At 37.9% G+C, this 22,879-nt stretch overlaps 1 protein-coding gene across 2 annotated transcripts in view; it reads left to right on the forward strand.

The window, feature by feature from the left end:
• Nucleotides 1–22,879, forward strand: part of myo1d (myosin 1D) — a 118,961-nt gene that overhangs the window by 88,102 nt on the left and 7,980 nt on the right. For both annotated transcript variants that reach the window (XM_036572793.1, XM_036572794.1), the window contains 2 exons: nt 261–374; nt 5,210–5,364. In XM_036572793.1, the coding sequence (XP_036428686.1) occupies nt 261–374; nt 5,210–5,364 (269 nt within the window). The remainder of the gene's footprint in view (nt 1–260; nt 375–5,209; nt 5,365–22,879) is intronic.

Raw genomic sequence — 22,879 nt, forward strand, 5'->3', positions numbered from 1 at the left:
GTGTGCAAGATATTTTCAATTTTGCGTTTATATTAATACGTTTGGCAGACATTCTTATACAGAGTGAGTTAATTATGTTACAGAGGTAGGCAGATGCGGCGTTGGAAGTCTTGCCCAAGCACGCTTATTGGTATAGCTTAGTGTGCTTACCCAAACAGGGAACTGAACCCCTTGCTTTAGGTGTGTAAATGCTTTTTTCAGATTTGTTGTTATCCTCAGTTTTAGTATAGTTTTTATTACTGTTAATATTCCTTCTACAGATCAACCGCTTCAATAAGGCAGAGAACCGGGCGGTGCTGATTACTGATCGCCACCTCTATAAGATGGACCCACTGAAACAGTACAAGCCAATGAAGAGCATTCCACTCTATAATGTATGTATTTAGTACCAGTCTCTTTTTCCTTGTATTTAAAATACTCATTACTACATGCGCACACACACAATATGTATATCTATGTTATGTTTTGTTTTATATAAATATATATAAGCATAAAAGTTTAAATACATGTCCTTAAAAAAAATGTAAAAAAAAATCAGTCAGCCCCAGACAGTGCGTTATCCTCTGCTGAAGCAGGTAAGAAGTGGAGAGGACTGTAACCTGCAATCCTGATCCATCTGTGGTCTGTCTGTGCAGTGGGCCCGAGGCCATGTTGCTAGCAGAGGTCTGAAATGCTGGGCTGAGGGAAAGGGGGGCTTGGCTCCAGTTCACAGCACAAAGGGAGAATGTCTACAGGCTGTGTAGTCGACCTTCTGTCCTCTAGAGAAGTCTTGCAAGAATATCTGTCAGAGTGGGATTGGTAGCTAAGCAGGAAAAAAATTTATAACTACAAGTGCAAAGTGGTTCTCTATTTTATATTCAGCACAAAGAACTAGGCACACAAATACTTTTCAGTAATTACAAAACTAATCAGGCATACTAAAATTTTCCAGTGATTACAGATTCAGAATAATTTGATTTGATTGCACATTTTCACAACAGATTATTAAAAACAACACATAGCATGACCTGTTAAGGACAGTGTGTTTTTTGGATGTTACTTTTAATACAAACCAATGTGTTATGTTCCGATTTTTGAGATAGAGATATGTTTAATTACGCAAAATGTGCCAGAGATACAATGCATTCTTGTAGTCAGACTTAAAACATGTTAAAATAGTGATGACACAAGCAGTGTTAAACAGCTCATATCCTACATTTTTCTAATTTTTATAGAGGTCCACTAACAACATTTGTGTGGTTTTATGTAAAAACAGTTATTTTCACATGACTATTTTTACATGACTATTTTCCAACCTCTTGATCCTTCTTCATCCCTTAGACACACTTTGTTTTTGTCACTGTGCCTTTAAGAGTGAAATATGTAAGTGAGCTCTGTTCTAATTGAATCTGTATTGTGCCTCATTCAGAAAGCAGTCCAGGCTGAAACACTCTTTATAACTGTAAGTGTAAAGGGCTGGGGCTAAATAGGTGGGTATGTGTGAATGCATTGAATTTCGTGATATTATGAAAACAAGGAATTCATAACAAGCTGTTTTTTTGTGGCTTAGTTTCCATATATGGACTATATTGACTGGGGAGTTAATAGTAAGATTTGAACCTTTATGTTTACATAGTAAATCAAGCTTATTTATGAAAAGAAAAAAAGAGGAATAATCAGTTTTCCATGAAAGCATTCTTCATTGACCAGCACACTTATATGACCTATTTCTGTCAACTGTATAATTAGAACACATTTTTATGAAACAAATCTGAAGGTACTGCTTGTAGGATAGCACATTGGTTTAACATTGTGCTTAATGTTAAATGTTGTCCTTAATGACATTCACTGCGTGTTGTTTTTAATACATCAGCCTGTGTTTTAGCATGATAACATGTAGAGAGAGTATGCTGCTGAATCTTGCCTTTCTTAGCAGTTTGCTAATTAAAGGTTAGTGGCAAGAGAAGAAAATGTAATGATTCCTGAATAAGGAACAGCCCTTGCCCAGCTAAACCCATGTTTATTTATTACTCCATTCAGGAATGGGCCTCTTTCCAGTCATACCATCACAGTAACAACCTTTTATCTGTCAGCTAAAGCCTTTCCATCCCAGCGTTCGTATTGTATTATTAAATGGCTGAGCATTAAGCATGTCCTGGAAAAAGGCAGAGGGATATTTAAAAAAAAATCTTGATAATCCGCCCCCTGCAAAAACATTCCACCCTGCTCCTCAACTATGGTCCTCCCTTTCCATCTTTTCTCCTCTCTCCGCTGTTGTCATGCCAACATCCCAGGAGATGGGGTTGTCATGGCGACGGGGCGGGAGGAGAGATCAGCTGATGTCTGGTATCGTTCAGGCATGTGCACAAATCTGCCTCCTCTGTGTGCTCCTTCTGCTCATGCTTCGCTGTGCCTTCTTTATCTTTTCTTTGTCTTTGTCTTTCTTCCCTCTCTTTGTATTTTTCTTTTTCATCTGCAGGTGTCTTTTACATAAGAATGAATATAGATATTTTATTATTATTTTACATCAAACGTGTCTTTTTACATAGACAAATTGGAAACAGTTTGATGTCAGAGAATTCCATAGGTTTATATAACACACAATTTATATGAAAATATACGACAGTTTTAGCAAATTTTGAGCATAACTCAAATTCACTAGCCGGTACATTCTCTGACATCACACTGTTTATGAGTCTTATATAAAAACGATCATAGATCATGTTGTTAAAGCAGTAGAGGTAGAATAAGAATTTTTATGTGGGCAGATATGCTGAGCCTTCTTGATCATAAACTCACAGACACACACAAACAGAGGGAGTCAGCGGTTATGTAACACAGTCCCTCAAGAATAGACCAGAGAAGGAGAGTGAGGGTGGCTGATCCCTATTACCATGGCGATTTACTGCCAGTGCTAGACCAGAATAGTCCAGTCTGCTTAGCAGTCCTCCTGCTCATTGCTCACTTCCTCATAACTTTCACTCTGAATTACCAGGCTTGCCATATCCGGAACATGCACCATGGCCCATAATGACTGTCACCTTTGGGTTCCAATTTGGCCACAGCAGCTGTCTCCTGCACACATACATGAACATCTTTGCCTAGCATTGTTCTGTTGGAGCTTGGGGCAGCTAGTAATGTGTGGTGTAGTTTCCTAACAGTAGTAATTGTGGGTTACCTAATTTCATATTTAATTAGCCTACATAGTGAGTTATGAAGCTTCGTACATTTACATTCAATTTACATTCTGAACTGATAGCACTTCCAACTTTTTTACATTTATTTTAGTGTTACGCTGTGTCAGAGGCTGAGAGCACAACTTTTTATCAAAAAGAAATCATAATCATAATATCTCCTCTGCTACTTATGAACACAACTGTGGTATGGTTTGAAAGATAAGAATCTGCACATCCAACGGAATGTCCATGCTTGTTTCAGTGAGCTACAAGTGAGAAATATGGAATTACACCATGCTTTTGTTGTTGCCAGCTGTACTATGAACTCTATGCCAGCTGTACTATGAACTCTATGACTGTTCATAGAGTTCACCTGATGGTGTATTTTTCTGAACCACCAGTTTCCCTGAGTTAACAAAAAGCATATCACTTCTTACTAGCATGGATTAATAGCTGATGGTATTTTTGCTACACAAAAAATTAACTTGCAGCTTCAGAATGTGAATCTCAGAAATGGGCCTTTTTAAGCCTTTTTTTAGCCTTTTTGTCATCCATTTGCTGATTTGCACAATAAAACATTTTGTTGATTTAGGATATGGCAGTACAGCAGCTTGTTCACTGTAACAAGCGAGTGTGTGTGAAGATCCTGATATGTTCTTATGGAGGGCTTGTGTGATGTCCCACATGAGTAATTCCTTTTAACCCTATTTTTTTAACACTATTTGAAAAAACCCCAGCTGGAATTTTTTAATTGTATGAACATTTCATAAAGAATGGACCAATTTGAATAGTGAAAAATAAAACTTAAAGGATTACCTTTTACATGATACATTACACAATTTTCCACTTACCCCAAATGCAGTCGATCAGCCAAGACATGTTTTGTGTCCAGATTATACTTCTTTCATTTAGAGTTGGAGCTGTAAGACTAATGATGCTAACAAAACACTGGAAGTCAATCTTCTTCCAAACTGTTTCTGTAAATACATGCCCGAAACGTCTCCAAACCCGTTCAAAACACATTCAGTACATGATAGTTTGTGGTTCGTTGCTAAAAGCCACAGTTCGCATGTGTCGGTATCAGCAGAAAACTGATGGTAACATACTAGACTACCCATAGATTTCTTTGTTCTGTTTTTGCACAACGGAGCGTGACATCTATTTTTCATAGGTTCATTGTTATTGTATGTGCAGCTTTTAACTCCGTTACAGTATGTAAGCCTTAGCTATTATTGTGCTAATACTACCTAACTATGTAGTGACATTTTACAACACGCTCATGAGCTCCAGCTTCACAGAGTTTGAAGACGTAATAATACAGGAAAATGGGAAAATATGTGGATGCTAATGCAATTTTAGAATGTGTAAATAAGTTTAGCCATGCCATTTTACGAAATCTTTTTTTTTATGAATTAAGTGTCTAATCGACTAGTTTCAAGCAAATATATGAAGGTATTTGTGGAAATAGTTTGGGTTATTAATGCTAATTGTTAGCAACAGCTATTAGCCTATCAGCTCCAGTTCTAAACTAAAGAAGCAAAATTCGCACACTAAAAATGTTTCAGATGATCGACAGCATTTGGGGAAGTGGAAAGTCGAGTAAATTAGATTTTTCAGCAAACTATTCATATTTCAAGTTAACAGATGTTAAGAATATTTTTTGAAGTTTTTTAGGGTGTGTTTCAGTGACAGTACTCTGGGGAGAAAGAATGCACTATATGTTGTGTTGCATCAATAAAAAGGTGGAATGTTAAAGTTAGAATTGATTACTATTATATTCCAGTGCGATATGCCCTTTTTTTTTTTGGCCAGAATAAGTATGTTTTTAGAAACGATTCTGATTCGTTGTGGTAACATTCGAGATTTCATGAGGTATTTCATTGTTTCTTTAGGAATTATAGTCAAATGGAATCATTATTAAGTCTGAGATTTACATTAATAAGGGCAGAGCTCATTAGGCAAGGCTGAGCTGCTGTATATGTGCTTGTGTATATGTATGTCTGCTCTGTTTTCAGCCTCTCTCTCTCTCTCTCTCTGTGCTCTCCTTCTCCCAGGTGACCGGGGTGAGCGTGTCCCCGGGGAAAGACCAGCTGGTCGTCTTCCACACAAAGGACAACCGAGACCTGATCGTGTGCCTGCAGGGCATGGTGCCGGCAGGGGAGAGCCGCATAGGAGAACTGGTGGGCACCCTGCTCAGCCACTTCAAAAGGTACATGCAAAGAAATTTTTTTTAGGGCAGCACCAAGAGGGCACTACAAAACAAAATAACATCACAATAGTGAAAGGCATTTCACTATTTATATTCATATGTATTACAGCTAGCTATCTAGCTTTTTTGAAGTTTTGCAAACAAGCAGGAAAGGACAAAATGCACCAGTGAAACAGTAGGACCTTATTATTTTACAAAGATAACTTCTTTGACTATTTAAAAAGGAGCAGGAGGGGAAAACATCAATTGGTAAAAATAAATGAATAAAATGTTATAGTATAATGGGCCGACATCCAATCAGCTGATTGTTTCTATGCAGTTTGTACAGTTACTGAAGTGTAACAGTGCATCATGACATTGTAATGTCGCACTGCAAAACTATGACAGTGTGCATCATGGAGATCTGACAATCCAGTTGTTTGAACACAAAGTTGATAAACAGTCAGCACCAATCAGCAACCCACACAAGCACTCCTCCAGCCTAACAGTTCTAGTGTCATTAATAAGTAGTCCAACATGATTATAGTCATATTTTTTCATTACATATTTGTACAAAGTGTTGCTAGAATAGCGAGTTTTGATCCCAACATTGAGAATTGAATTGAATCGTGGACTGAGTCTAGTAGTTACTACACACTTTTTGTTGTACAGGCTTTCTATTATCAGTCTGTTTTTTTATGATGCAGTTTATTCAGTGTTCTAGGAGTACTGATAGCTATGATATACTCAGAAAAGCATATTTTGCCATAAAGTATCACAGTAATGATGAGCTATCATTTTGCCCAAGTAACAGCTAATATACTAAAATGCTAATTAATGTAATTAAGATACTAATTAATATATTAGCACCAGGGTTGGGAGATTTACTTTAAAAACACATTACCGTACATATAACTAATTACCTGTTAAAAATGTGTGGCCTAATCCAAAATAATACTTTATTAAAATAATGTAATCTGATTACTTACCTTTTTTCTTTTTTTTCGGTGTGTCAGTCATGGACTGAAGATAAAAAATAACTAACAAATTGCAACATATTTTCAATGGCGAAGCTGTCCTTTGCTCCTCACAAAAAAGTGGGCTACATTTAATTTTGGAACCATTGGTTGGAGAATTTACCCCCTTGTTCGGAAGCTGAGAGAGGTTTGCAAACAGCTCTGATGTCCATAGTTCACTGTGAACTGCATTTGGAAAGTTACACCATGTGTGACGAAGGACAAATCTTTTGAGATTTTTAACAGGTTGCTGAGATGCAATCATCTCGTCAGCTTGGCTGTTGCTGTGTCATGTTGCCTGTGAAATTTCACCAAAATCAAACAGGCCGAATAAAATGCAGAACTTTCACCATCTCAAAAATCATGTTTGGTGCGTAAGAGTGGTTTTAATGTAATGCTGCTAGTAACTACCACATTTCTTAACGCACCTGTAATCTGATTACTATTTTTTTCTGTAATGGAGTACCATACCGGCTTATGTAACGATGTTGCACATAATCTGTTACTATTACTACTACTACTTCTGATTAATGCCTGAAAGAGGGACAGTGGGGTACTACATAACTCCAACAGATAGAACTCTCAACAGAATCACATTATAGTGAGGGCATTAATTCTGTAGAGTAAAAACACATGCATTTATGTAGCTGGCAAACAATAATGCCACTGCAAAAAGCAATTACAGTATTATGGCTTCTTTGCCGCAATTGAAGTGATGCCACCTAAGCTAAAAAGCAACTGCACCTGTTGCATTGCAATATAGCATAAATGTTGGAAATATTATAATGTGGACACTGACACATCCAGCTTCTCCAGGAGTGACCTTAACATGAGTATGCATGGGTCTACCAACATTTTACAGCAGAACCACATCCTCCTTGCGCCCCAGTCTGCTTATTATGCAACACACCGCAGAGAATAACTTGGTGTGGATACACTAGAGATACACTAGAAATGCTACAAGCATCTATTCAGATGAAGCAGTGAGAATTTTCAGGAGAGCGATTATAGTAGAGTTCAACTAAGGCAGTGTGTGGAGGAGTGTGCTTTGAAATTTTTCCTGCAGAGGATGGGCCAGACACTCAGAGTAATCTGAGCTGATGTGTGTCTGTCTGTCTGTGTGTGTGTGTGTGTGTGTGTGTGTGTGTGTGTGTGTGTGTGTGTGTGCGTGTGTGTCACTCAGAGAGATGTTAAGCCATGCTGTCAGTGGAGTGGTCAGCAGGATGGGAAATGAGGACACTCTTTGGTCTCTTTAGTCTCTTTAGGACAGAGTTGTGTGTGATTAAAGGTGCTCGTAGACACAAACATGCAGAACCATGCTTGGTAACACGCCAGCATAATTGTCATTGTCCTTTTTATCACCCCAAACACAAATCACTAGTGCAGCACTTTTAAAATGAGGCAATGCAGATCTAACTTTAGTGTGCATAAAGAGTAATCATATGAACTTGGTCACCTTTCTGACTCTGCAAATGTGCTTATTCAGAGTCTCTAGTTAGGGGTAGAAATGCGCCAGATTTCGAAACCTAGGCAATTGTTTTTATAGGGAAAGTTGTGTTATTGTAACATTAGTCCTACTAACCAGACGCTTTAGGATGTAAAAGTTCAAAGAGTATTTATCAACAATGAATGGCTTAACAAAAGGAGTGCCAAAGCCAGACCAATTCAGAACAGCGACGAGTAGAAATACAAACAAGAGCGCTAACTGAAAAGAGAGGTTCAAATACATGCATAGGTAAAAGCCAAAACAGCAATCAGTCCAAGACAAACAATATCAAAAAGGGGAATCCAAAGACACGAAATGAGAAACGAGAAAGAGGTCATAAACTGATCTGACAAAGAAATTAACACGCAGTACGCAATGGGTGAGGTTGGCAAAGAACAGTAAAGACAGACAGGTATTTATACAAGGAGAAGTAACAGGGCACGGGTGACAACAGTTCAGTAATCATGTGATGTGGATCTAGGAAGTGGTTCGTGATGGGTCAAGTCTATGGTGTGAGAGTCCAGAGAATCATGGGAATTGTAGTATTTGGTGCCGATGGAGGCAGGGAGAAGACCCGGAGGTGCGACAGTTATACCAGCACAGACCAAAGTGTAGCCTGTGGGTCAATGTTGGCCTGTAAGGACGTTTGAGGAAGTTAACCTAACCCTCACCCAATAAAAGAACAAACATGTTTTTGTACTATGTATAATTTTTTTTTTCCTTTAAAATGTATTAAAAAGTATTTTAGTAACAAAATATTGTGTAATGTTATATAATGCATTTGTAAAATCTCCATTTTAAACCTATTTACCTTCTTTAGTTAAATATTGCATATTGTATATGGCTGTTTTTGGAAGAAAACCTTGTATCTCTAAAATGATAACTTTACAGGAGAAGGAAAAAACCTACTTTACTTTTAATGTAAGTCAATGGAACCAGACTTTTTTCCAAGTCGTTTTGGGCTGTTTTTTTGTTCCATTCTTCATGAAATTTCAAAAAGTTCATCCCTGTTTTAGACTATTTTTAAAGTATGACCATGAACTAAAGTATGTTGAAAGTCCAGCCTACAGCCTATTCATCCAAAGTATAGTCGTGGTTCAGAAGGGTTTCTTGCATTCTACTGGATAAAACATGTTGCATTATATGCTGCAAGCTTCCGATATTACATTTATATTTTACACAAATCTTAAAAAAGGATTTTCACAGAAGACATACTTGCAATTTTCTGTTAAAGTCTTGAGCTGTTAGCTGAGACATCCATGGTTTGTTTACGTTTTGATGGGATTGAGCCCCTGCTCCTTTTGACCCAAAGGATGATCTTTAAATGCTTATTAGTTTATATTGCTGTCTAAAATTTATAATTATCCTGTAAGTACAGGTTTGTTGCATCAGTAATTGTATAAAATGGCTTTGAAACAGCAGCTTGATCAGACTCATACCCAAACTGTTTTTGCCTGCCACTTTCAGTGTCCATCATGCAGCAGCATCAGCACCAACTTAAAAACATGCAGAAACATTAGCTAAAATTTCATAACATGCAAGGCTGTGAGGCATGATATTCTGATTTGGAAATAAATATATGTCATAACAAAGCGTTCACATTATAAAAGCAATGTAGTGTGGCGAAGAAGAACTTCAGCTTCATCACGATGACCATAGTTATTTCCAGTTAACCAAATTCCCTCCATTATCAGTTGTCTTACATTGAATCAAAATCTGACCCAGCCAGAAAATGAAACTTTAACAAAGAAATGAAGAAAACTACTGAAAAAATCTTAATATGAACTTATTCAGAAGTGCCCCCACAAAATGCCCTTTTGAAAGACCTCAGCCCCTGTCTACCTCAAAGTCTGTGCATGCCAAAGGCAGCAGTGGTGATTTCTGGTATAAATGAGTGAAACAAAGGAGAAAAACATTTGGTTGCCATGTTTTTCCAGAGATTTGCTGTGGCAGTTTTTTCACACTGCTAATCTTATCTAACATTAAGCAGGAGAGTGACAGCAGCTTGTTAACCTGTGACTGCATTCTTTCAGTCTGCTTCTCATATTTGTTCAGCGCAGTACAAGGAAGGTGTCGCCGATGGGGTGCAGTAACATTGGTTGACTGCTCTGCATATTGTGATGTAAATTCGTTGTCTAGTACTGCCTAGACATGTGTGTCTGTGGCAGAGTGGAAGCAGAGCGGGCGCAGAGACTGAACTGACCACAACAGTGATGTTATGACGATAGTTTGAAGTGTTAAAAATTTCAAAAAGGCTTATATTATTTATTATTACAGAGCAATATGTTTCAGTTTTTTAATGGATAACATCAGATTTAGGGTGGAATTACTCTAAGGCCACCCATCAGAGACTCAAACAAACATACCAAATGCTGTGTGGCTATGATATGTGTTTAGCCAGTTAGCATGGAATTCAAGAAGCTGAAACACAGACTGTAAGTTTTTCAGTAAAGAATTACACAAAAATTTTGTGCATGAAGCTTTCAAGGTATATTCATAAACAGTGCAGTGACACTCAGATATAATTACGTAATCATTTTGAATCATTAAATACATTTATTGATGAGTAATGAACATGCAATGTAATGAATTGAAAGCTCAGTGTATACCTCATAATATGAAGGTGAATACATAAAAATACACATTCCTTCTTCTCAGGGACACAAACAAATTCAAAAGATATCCATATTGGATTCATTATGACACTGTGTGTAAGTCTCATTAAATATTCACTAATATTTCACAAAGGGATCATCCTGAATGTCTAATAATACTTCATGTATGAGTAGGTGTTTCACGTTGCTTTTGCTTCAGTCTTGAATGCTTTATGACCATAAACGCTTTGAACAATATTGAATGTAATTTGAATTTCTCTTCAGTAGGCTTACCGTGTGCTTAGTATTGTAGGCCGTTTAGTCCCTGAATAGATCTTAATTTATTAATGGGCAAACCATGAAGTGTACACTAAGCATCACTGAGTTTTCAGTTCATTACATTACACATTTGTTACTCCTTACTGCATATATTTAATTAATGTTTCAAAATGTAATGAAATGATTGTTACTGTCCTGTCTATGAATATGCTGTGAATACTTCATATGTATGTGTAAAGTGTTACCAGTTTTTTACCTTTACTGTTTTGAAATGGCAAAATACTGTAAAAAATGAATGTACGTCAGCATTTCAAGGTCAGCAAATGGTGGGGTCAGAAAAAGCTACACTGAAGTGAGTGATCTAATTGCACATAAAACCTTTTTTTCACCACACTGCGCACGCTGCTTAATACTTGCACTGCATTACCATTCTGGCCTGTTAGTATTAGCTGGAGCGTTGTGTAATTTTAAGCACAGTTTGAATTTGACCTGACACAGTTTCACATTGTTTCCAAGCTTGTGTGGAAAACACCCCATACCACCTTTGTTCTGCTCCTCTCTCTGTGGAGCCATCCATCAGTGATGATGATCCATGTGCTGAGCAAAAAGGCCCTACTCAGAGGCTGCATGCTGTTCCCTGTAGATGTATACTTAACCTTTATCTCTCCTTCACCAACCACCACAACAGCCTCAGCCCATTTAGCAAAGCCTGCAGCCCAGCCCCACAGGAGAATCAGCCACACGCTCAGGATCTGTCTAATACGCCATTTACTGCCACAGTGACTGTGATATGTGGAGTTTTCTATTATGCAATGATTGCAATGTGTATAATTTTCTGTAATTAAAAACTCAACAGAAGTGTGATTTTAATTATAGACAATAAGTAATTGAAGTTTATTGAAATGAAGCTTGTTCTTTACCAGTTGTATGTTATCTGTCCTTCATGTCACGTAATAGAGTCCTCTCGTTTGGCTCAAATTGGGTCTACGCTGCATCTTCTCTGACGTTTGATACTAAGCTGGCCTGACTTTAGTGCCAGAGTGCTTGATTCAAAAACTGCAAGCATAATCATTTTTCATCTGCTGTGAATAGGATGCTAAAACATTCCATCTAACCCAAATCAGTCTGAATGGCGAACGCTGTGCTTTTTGTGAGTAAGCACATAACCCTCTTATCTCTGATGACGCCAAACAGTTGTCTCTGATAACTCACCCTGCTGTCTACAAAAAAGAGTGGATTATATTTCCCTTTTCTTCTACTCTGTCTCTCATTCTCTCTTATGCTGTCTCTTTCTGTCTCTTTCTTTTTATCTTCTCTCTGTCTGTCTGTCTTTGTCTTTGCCTCTGTACGTTTTCATTTCTCTATCTCTTGCTCTCTCTCTTATTCTTTCTCTCTTCATCTCCTTCATTCTGTCTTTCTTTGTCTCTCTGATTCTCCCTCTTTTTCTTTCACACAGAGAAATGAGAAAAAGAGAGATAGAATGAAAGAGAGAGAGACTATCTTTCTCTATAATTGTCTCGCTCTTTCATTTTATCTGTCATTTTTTTTTCTTTTATTCGTTCTTTCTCATTTTTCTTTTTCTCTATTGCTCTTTTTCTCTCTTTTTCACTTTTGCATACTCTCCTCTTTTATTCTGTCTCTGTCTTTCTCTATCTCTCTCATTCTGTCACTCTCCCCCTATCATTCTATCTCTCACTTTTTCTCATTCTGTCTCTTTCTCATTCTGTCTCTTTTCTCTATTTGGTCTTTCCTTCTCTTTCTCATTCAGTCTCTTTCTGTCTCTCAATCTGTCTCTTTCCTTCTCTCATTCTATTTTTCTTTCTGTCCCTCTGTTTCTCTCTCACCTTCAGTCTGTCTCTCTCTCACTTGCTCGGTCTCTCCACCTCTCTTCTTCTCTCTCCTTCTCTCTCTCACCCCCCCTCCCTAGTTTTTGGCCCCCCCTCCCCACCCCACTTGCTCTCATCCTCATTTTGCCTCTCTTCCTTATCTCTCTCTTTTCCTCCTTCTGGAGTTGGAAATAAAATATTTACTGTTTTTCGGCAGCAGGATGTAGCTCTATATTTAGCTGGGCGTTCAACATTGAGATGCACATCTTGCAGGATGTACCGCATCTCTCTCTCTCTCTCTCTCTCTCTCTCTCTCTCTCTCTCTCTCTCTCTCTCTCCCTGTCTATCTAACTCAGCCTGACTCTCTGTTGTCTACAGAGGGAACCCTGTAGTCATTTCTTCGCTCATCTCCATCAGTCTGCTAACCACACACACAAACACGCACACCCCCCGCAGGAATACACTACATCCACAGTGATCTGAATGAAAGTAAAAAGGACATCGTAAAAAAACTATTCTCGTGTGCAGAACTGACTTTCTAGATAAGGTGAAACACTTTCATTCTTTAAAAAGAAGAAAACATTTTGGTTGTTCAGAGGCATTCTGGGAATCTTTTGACTGTTTTGTTTCGTTGCAGTCACTAGAGCTTCTCAAACTGTACTGTTTGCGTCTGCAACTCTTTCAAAAGGAGGGAATCCCACTGCACGATGCCAACTCTTCTGTTTTTGTGTTAACTGTTTAAATTGGGCCGTCCACAAAACTTTCTGCTGTCTGCTGTTCTCGTGTCTAACTCTCAGGCAGATGAATGAAAACTCGTCTCCTTTGATATCTGGCGCTCAAGCTTGAGGCCTGTGTGAAGCCAAATGAATGTGCTCTCCACAGGAATTCATTAACTCTGTATTCTTTTTACACTTCTCTGAGGACACGAATCATGTCGTTTTGAATTCACGTCGCATCTCCATGGGAGAGTTCCTCAGAGGCTTGCTGAATGTGTTGTATAAGCTCAAAGATGGGTCAAAGAATAGTGTGTGCTGTAGGCAACCGAGTGGGAAACTAGCCAGTATCTCCAGCTAATTGTGTATTTTCATGCTGTTAGATCAGTGACCTGATGTAGAGGGTTTGAACACTTGATCGATGACAAGTGTCCTTCCAGCTTATACATAGGCGTTATCTTATGACATTTTCATTCATTATCTAGCCAGGTGTCCTTCACTCTGGTGTACTACCAATACATGCCTCCACTCTCAGTTACTGCACTCCCTCTTTCTCTCACTCTCGTCGGGTATGACTTAGCAGAGTCACGTGCCATTGCTCTTTATTGATCTGTGCTTGGGCTTTGATCACTTTTTACACAGTTATTATCCAGAGTGTGCCCTCAGCCTTTAGTGCTACAACTGAGTCAGTCTCCAGTCCAAGCATCACTGATGTGCAGACATGGTCAGATCAAGAACAGACAGAGATGAAAAACGCATATATCTAGTTTAAAAACCATAGGCCAACGCATTACAGTGAAAAAAGATCTCTCATAAGAGCATTTGGGCAAGACTAATGTTATATTCATCCAATATTTTTAATCAATCTAGATAACAGTATCTGCTACTTATGTAAATATAAATGTTCATAATAACTGTGATGTCTGATTTAGCTATGACAGGGACAGTGGCAAACTATGACTTTTGCAGCTAGGCTTTTAGTTCGAGCCATAAATGTCAAAAATAGCACCTCTGTGATAATGCTAATTTCTGAAAAGCCCCTATAGGATTTCTAATAGTGTGTTAGAACTAAGCTAAGACTGGTGCAGTGCACAATATTTTTTTTGGCTGTTCTAGATTAATCATTAACATTTGAAGCTTGAAAAAGGCATTCCATATGTTTTATCCGAAGCTGGGTAACAGACATTAACATATATTTCACATTATATGCTTCAGTTTTCAGTGGTGTTTTAGAAAAGACCCTTAGTGTAGAGCTGCAGCTTCTGTTTTACGTTTCTAACAGCTGACTGAAACTTCGTTAGGCTACAATCAGTGACACATCTAGGACTTTCAGAAGGCCAAGAGTGATGCTTTTTCCTCACGCAATGGCCCCACCCATTGTAAATCAAAAATTGATTGATTGATTCCTCTGTCACGTTGGAAATTATGCTGTTTATAAGTGGTCTCAGTTTTACTGAAAAAACAAGTTTCCCACATTAAACCACATCAACAGTCTTTAAAGTCAGATAATGAAGACGGGTTCATTGAACTTCAGTCAAGCTACATTGAAAATAAAGTCAACACAGCGTGAATTGGCTGAGTTGTGACATCAACTATTTTCACTGTGGCAGAGAAACGAAGCATCCATCAGCGTTGTCAAATAACATTGGTAAATGTACAATTAACCAACATTTTATTTCTGCTTCATTTATTCAAAAACACATGTAAAATAGGCTGAAACTGAAATATGCTAGCTGGCTAATAAACTAAATACCCTTTCACACCCCCATGTTTTGTTTACCTCCCACATAAACCACATGAATGCTCAGATGAATGAGTTACTCTTGGGGGCCTCCAGAAGGCCAAACCAATGAGAGAACTCTCTTGGATTCATCTGGACAGATACCATTGAAAACAGTCATGTTTGGATAATTTTCTGTTTCAAGATTTTAACCCTTTTGTTTTCAATCAAAACTGAACAATGGAATAAGAGTATTACTGCAATATCTGCAGAGTGTACAACACGTATGATGCCTCTAATAGACAAAAACAAACTTGCCAGCATGTATGTTTTTTAGTTCCCAGAAATAATTAGGCCTTCTCTGAAGCTATAGAAGCCTGGGGGGGTTCATGGTGTGTTGATGCCCGACAGGCAGCTTTAAAGCACACTGCCTGTTCTCCTCGCTGAGCAGAGATGATGGAGAGAGGCCAGGCAGGCCCTGACCTGTGAAACGGTAGAGCTCACCATGTGTGTGGTGGGTGGGGGTATTTGTGTGTCTGCCTGTGGATCTATGCTGTAGGCTTACTTTGTAAAAAGTGAATCTTTTTTTTTTTTGTTTCTATATTGTCCAGTCTTTTTCAGTGACAGATTCATTAGTGTTATTTACGAGCAGAAATATCTGACCTTACAATTTGATTTGATTATGGGAATTTGATTTAGGAAAAGAATAGATGCATTGTGTATTTTCACTTGGCCAGATACGTTTATTTTTATTTAAAATTTGTGTTGGACCATTTGAAAATGAGAACATACTGTATTAAAGGCTATTATAATTGACTAATGTTCCAAAATTAATGATGAATCGCCACCTTCAAATCGATTCATTTTACACCTATATTTCACATCTGCTAAAATAGCAAAAAAAGATCAGTGGCTCTCAAAAAAGCAAGTGCAGTAATGTGAACTCTCGTACACATAGCCCTCATCTCTCTGTGTGCCAGAGAAAGTGTGCCATCACTGCGCTGGCCACAGTTCAGGTCTCCTTCAGCAAGGTCATTCTTTCTGCTCACTCCCAAATGCAGACTGTAAGTAGTTATGCTCCTTCTCCCCTTCTTCCTCTCTCTCCCCCTTGCTCTCTTTCTTTCTCTATCTCTCTCTCTCTCTTCTTCTTCTCACTTCCTCCCTCCTCTCTCTCTCTCTCCCACCACCCCTCCCCCTTTTTCTTTCTCTCCCTCCTACCCTTTCCATGGTTTCTTCCTCTTGCCTTTACACCCCCTCCTCCTCTCTTGCACTCTCTCACCCTACCTCTCCCTCTCTGCTGCAGATGCAGTTCCCATAGCAACCGGTCAATCCATGCTCGTCTGATATTTAGTCCATTAGTGAGCCATCCAGGCAAAGAATGCTAATGACACATCTCCTGTGAGAGAGAAAGAGAGAGATGAGAGATAAGAATCATTCTTTAAATAGAAAGCTAATTGTTTGCCCTGAAGGTAAATACAGGTTTCCATTGTCTCTGGCTGCGATTTATGTAGAAATGTTATGCTTTTATGTTGTATATCGTCACTATCATAAGAAAGCCTGGATCTCTGAATATGCATTAAAACAGAATGATTAACTTTAATGTATGTTGATGTACGATTTTATTCCACGTGGAACATTTCTATTGGTCCATTCATTATGAATAGAAAGGGCTGCTGGCATTTTCGAATCATGTAAAAATAAAAAAAATAAAAACACCCAAAATATGGAATTACGAGGTGTTGATATGTTTACGTATATCTTGTAGAAATGTGTCTTATTAATTACCATCTGAACCAGAAATTAAAAATTTAATGTTCCTGAACTAGTTTGAACAAAATGAACAAAACAGGTAATTCCGTTTCTTTTACAGTACATAGACTGTAGGCCTAATATAATAAAATAGTAGGCTTGGAAAGCTGTTAGACCCAACAGTTATGTCTGCATTGAAACGAACAATAAAAACATGCACACAGGCTATGCAATTTTACCATTTATGAATCTGTACATTACTCCAACATAGAGCTTTGAAATTGCTCATAATTATTTACTGGAGGTTGTTATGGTCAAAATAAGTCCAAATGCAATGTTACACAATGTTAATACAGTCAACAAATACCCCAAACAATACAAATGAAATTATAGAGAGTATATGGAATTTACAGAAGACATTCAGATATGTATTTGTAGAACATGGTTGCCAAAGAAATCCACAGCCTTAGCACAAAAAAACGACACACATGCTATATAAATCATGTAAAATTGAGTGAAATTACATGCCATGACCTTGATCCAAAAACATGTGAGAGTTTGGAGGAAAACGTAGATAATAAGCTGATGGGCTTATTATTAAAATTAACAGTATTAACTGATTATAGAGATTCCAAATGAGCATTTCTAAACAGTTAAGGATAATAATGTTTTCGGTTGTGTTCCTAGTAAAATACCATTTCCGTTCCATTTTAGTTCATCTATCCTAGTGGTCTTGAACTCAAATTATCTAGGGGCCCTTAGCCAGGTGGTCTTCTAAAAGGGAGGCAGGGGGGTGCTGTTAAATACAGGGTGCCCCCTATGTTTATTTATTTATTTATGATTTTTTTAAGTATCGGTTTTAATTACATAAAGTTGTTACCTGGATAACATGAACTGTAAAACACCTATAATAGTCATAGTTTAATTATTATTATTAGTAGTACTTGTAGTAAATATAAGATAGTGTTTAGTAAATATTTTAATTTTCAATTAAATCAAGTAAACTCATATTTAACAATGGAATTATATGGGACTTTTATTGTAATAGCAGTGTTGTTGAATGCGAGTGAAGTGTTGATAATGTAATTCCATTCATTTCTTAACTCTGACATGCAGCATCTACTGCTCTGTCTGGAATGAATCTACAAAGTAACTATCGGTCTGAATAAGAGTAATAACTACATTAGTTATAGCTAAAATACAAACATGCTCACCCAGTATGCAGCATTCATGCTGTGTCAAAGTTTTGTTTGAATGGTCCCTTTTGTACACAGTGCTCTGTTTTTTGCTTTTTAAAAGCAAAAGCATCAGCCTAAGCTGATTTTACATACTTTGTTTGGTAACAAGCCACATTGTCTGGTAGGTAAAGCAAAACTACCCATCAGATGTAAATATTTAGCCACGCAGAAAAATGATTTGCAGGCCAGATTTAAGGATACATTGTAAATATGTGATGAGGCATATGTAGCTGGTACTTTGAGAGACTGGTTTGGATCCCTGTTAATAAATATTCATTACTCTCTGTACTGTGTTTTTGAGGTCTTGAAAGGCAAATTTAAATAATTATATTATCTTTGCTACATTTTCATTTGCACTGATTTAGGTCAGTGTTTTCTAATGTATCACCTAGAACAAGCAAACATAGAGATATACTCACCATATCTAGCTGTTATCAACTCTATCAACACTAAGAGGTGTTTATGATGTGTTATCCTTTCATTATAATGCCTTACATTTCCAATCCCTTGTGTGCTCACACGTCTGCACAAACCCTTCTATGTTCACTCACACATACTAGTTTATTGGCTTTTTTTTTTCCTTTCTCCATAAAGCTTGTTTTCCACTCGGCTGGTACTTTGTCACTTTCCACTAGTGCTGTGAGAGAGCCTGAGGGGTATAGTGGGGTCACTTGGGTTGTTAGTAGATGGATTGATGCAGTGGTCTCAACTTAGTGTGTATGCATGTGCCGGTGTGTGAATCTGACCTACTTTCACCAGCCCTGCATTGCTGCGCCTCTGCTTCTCTCTCTCTCTCTCTATCTCTCTGTCTCTCTCTCTCTCTATCCCTCTCCCACTCCTTTTTTTGCTCACTCGCTTCTGCTTACTCTCTGCATGCAAACCAGCCAGAGACAGATACACAGAGCTGGCAGCTCACTACAGCTTTAGCTCCTTCACAGCATGCATCTTCCTCCTAGTGTGCATGTCTGTCTAATTTACAGTGGCACCATTCACAGGACAGCTGTAGTACAGTTCTGCGGTTCTAAAGCAAATACTGTGTCTTCCAATGAGTCTCCTGCACTAGCACTTTTACACCTTTCTGGATAGAGATAGCCCAATACAGTTTTTTTCCCGATACCAAAACGGGAACCTTGAGTAACAGCTGATGGCGTTATCTATCCAATATTTTTCCTGTCTAAAATAAGTTTAGTTTTTTTATTGAAATATTTACCTAATAAGGGCATCTTGATGTGCTCAAACTGCTGAAACACTCTACAGCGTATTGTAGTAATAATTAGAATATAATACTTAGATAGCTATTTGTTGTTCTTATGTTAATATTAAGCTGCATGTCCATACTGATATCAGCACAAACATTATTATGTTTTTCATGTTAACAGAGAGCAGTGTACATTATATTCGTATGTTAGGTAGCCTGCATGTAAATTATCAAGTGACCTATTTACTTTGTTTTGTTTTACAGACCCAATTCTAGTATGTGTATTGATAAATAAACAGAAAGCAGTTATTAGTAAAAACTATATTAAATTGAAAACAGTACAAAAACACAATATATTATATTGTAGCTAATGCATTTGAAGTTTGGACAGGAGCATATTTACCACTCTGTTACTTTACCTTTTCTTTAAACACAAAAGACATCAACTGATCCAACTTTGAAACTGCATTTTTTTGCCATTCTTCTGTTTTTTAAGTCTTCAGCTGCGCAGTGCAGAATATGTGCAGAATATATCTTGGCATTGTCATGTTAAAGTAAGCTTGGACTTCCCTGAAAAAGACGGCCTGTAAAAGGCAGCATATGTTGCCCCAGATGTGTTCAGGGTTATTTATGCTTTCACCGATGTGCAAGTTACCCGCTAATACACCCCCATACCATGCAAGAGCCTGGCTTTTGAACTTTTCGCTGGTAACAATCTGGACAGTCCTTTACTTCTTTGGCCTACGTCGATTATTTCTTTAAACAGTCTGAAAGGTTGACTAGTCAGCCCACAATACACGTTTTCACTGAGCATCAGTCCATTTCAGGCAAGCTGGAGCCCAGAGAAGTCAGCAGTGTTTCTGATGCTGTTGACGTGGCTTCCACTGTGCATAGTACAGTCTTAAGTGATGGACAATGTTCATTGACAACAGTTTTTCGAAGTATTCCTGAGCTCATGTGGAGATCTCCATCGCAGAAGCATGCCCTTTTTTAATGCGGTGCTTTCTGAGGGCAATGTTCATTTGTGGTTTTCACATTTCTCAGGTTCTTATCTTTTGATGATATTAGGCGCTATAGAGGGTGGAATACCTAAAACCCTTGCATTCGCTCACTGGGGAACGTTATTCTTAAACTAATGGATTTTTTGCTGATTCGTTTCAGGCAAAATGGAGAGCCTTGGCCGTCCTTGCTCGTAATAGACTCTGCCTTTCCACACATGAATGCATCACCTGTTTAAGATGTTTTATAAACATTTCACATTTGAATACATGAATGTATAATGAAAGGTCAAATGTTATGTCTTATATTTGTACCGTTTTTGTTCAAACACAGGTCAAAGTAGATTTGTAAGTCACTGCTTTCTGTTTTTATTTGCATTTCACATACTTTACCAACTTTTTTGGAATTGGCTTTGTATGTTGAATGTTATATAGAACATATATTGTTATGTTGTTAACATTAGGCAAAATGTGGCTACTCTTACCAGGTATCCTACTTTATTTACTTCAGATGATGTTGAACATTATGAAGAACACGTATTTATGTTGTTGTGTTAACATTTGGCAACATGTGGATGCTGTTACCAGGTGATCTACTTTACTTCATTTTACGTTATGTTGAATGTCATGTAAAAAGACATGCTTATCAGATGACATACTTTAATTTGTTTTATAGTATGTAGAATGTTATGTAGAGCTTACACTGGTGTGTTCTTTTGTTAACATTAGGGTACATATGGCTGCTATTATCACATGACCTTCCTTATTTAATGTTTAAGCTGTGTCGAACATTAGGTTAAGCGAATGCTAATACGAGAACTGTATTATGTTCTTCTGTAAACGTTAGGATACGTGTGATTGCTATCGCCTGACCTTTACTTCACTTTACATTAAATAGAACATACATTGTGTAATATTCTGTGTTAACATAGGGTCTTGTTAAGATGTTAACATCTTGCTTGCTTTACATTATGCTATGCTACAAGCAATGTTGTAATATTTCAGACCAGATTTGTTACAGTTTTTCTGCTGGTATTAGCTCCGTACTATTACTAGGTATCAGATCAGTACCGTGTCTGTTTTAGTGCTGTTGAATTCATTCACTTAGTGCAAATTAAAATTGCCCATGCATCTCCCTAATCTCAACCATGTCGATATCCCACCATCACTGGCACTAAATAGTACCTGTCTGCTGTCTGTTTTTGCTTTCTACCCCAGCCAATCTGTTTCTTTCCTTATTCCTACATTCCTGCCCACGCTTTGTGATCTACATGCAGCCCAAGCAGCCACCCACTAATCAGTAGTGAACCTCCTCAGAGTCAGTGTGTAGTGTGCTCTGACGTGCCCACATTGGTGAATGGACATTCAAATGTATTGAGAGGTTAGTCATGGATGAATTCCACTGACTGCAAATGAAGAGATAATGCGGACACTCTTCTCTCCTCACCATGCTCTGTGATTTTGCATTAACATTATTGATTTCTCTAACCCTGTTCAGCTTTTAACAAGTCACATCTCTACTTTACAACTTTAAAGGCACTTATTGTGAAATGAAATGTATTTTTAAGTGACAGAGCTAATGAATGTCGTTATGACTGCTCAGAGCCCATGAGGAAATCCCTTTGGGAAGCAAAGGCATCTCATTTTGAGCCTGCAGAGAGGATTACAATGGCGAGAGGATGGAAGATGTGTGTTCTTTTTCAGAAAGCGTCTGTCTCATTGTGTTTGGAACATTTGGGAACAGATTGTCTCATGTGCAACTGTGAATAGCTAGTGTCCCTGAACACGATGAGAGGAGAAAGATTCCTCTTCCTGAATGCTGCTAATAAGAGCACCGCCATGTGCATCACTTCCAGTGCATCTGTTCTCCCAGCCAGGTCAAATCTCTTCAGTGAACCTTATCTGGTTCTAATATCTTCAAGAGGAAGAGTTTTCCCCTTACTCCAAACATAATAGTAGTGTACAGTGATGTACAGTGGCCCCGGAAAGTATTTGGACATTTGTGCCATACATACTTGTATTAACTTTGTTGTGCTAGGAAGCAAAATGTCAAACCAAGTGATATTTATTTGAAACAAAAAAGGAATAATTTCCTTTTTGGGGAAGTATTTTTTAAAAGGTGGCTGATGTGTTTCAGATCAGTTTCTTATCATACTTCTGCAGGTTTGCATACAAAATGTCTTTGTACACTTCTGAGCTCATGAGCCCATCAATGAACACAAGCTAACTGACAGTATTGTAAGAAAAACAGCCCCAGACTTTGACGTTTCCACCTCTGTGCCATCCAGTAATCTTAGTGCAGTCAGGTTGGAATTCCTCTCCAGGTCAACCGTTAGCATTTGGACACTGTAACTATTTAACTGTTGATAAACAGTTTACCAGTGGTTAAATGGTTAAGGTGTCCAAATACTAATTGACAAATAACAGAAGTTTATGGCCTAGTCAGCATTAAATCATCGCAACTAAATCATCACACTCTCACCTCAGTAATCGTGTAATCTCAAGTAGACGTGCGTATGTGGTTTCTGACAGTGTATGACCTAATATCTATATAAATGAACAAAAGTAGGTCCCACTTTATTTTATTAGATGATAGATATTGAAGTTATTAACAAAGTATCTACTTAAAGTCAGTTGATTCTCATCATTGTTAGGGTTAGTACCAGGGTTAGGCTTAGGAACAGGGTCAGGGTTAAGTTTAGGTTTTGGGTTGAGGTCA

Source organism: Colossoma macropomum, unplaced genomic scaffold (genome assembly GCF_904425465.1).
Source record: "Colossoma macropomum unplaced genomic scaffold, Colossoma_macropomum, whole genome shotgun sequence".
Classification (NCBI taxonomy): domain Eukaryota; kingdom Metazoa; phylum Chordata; class Actinopteri; order Characiformes; family Serrasalmidae; genus Colossoma; species Colossoma macropomum.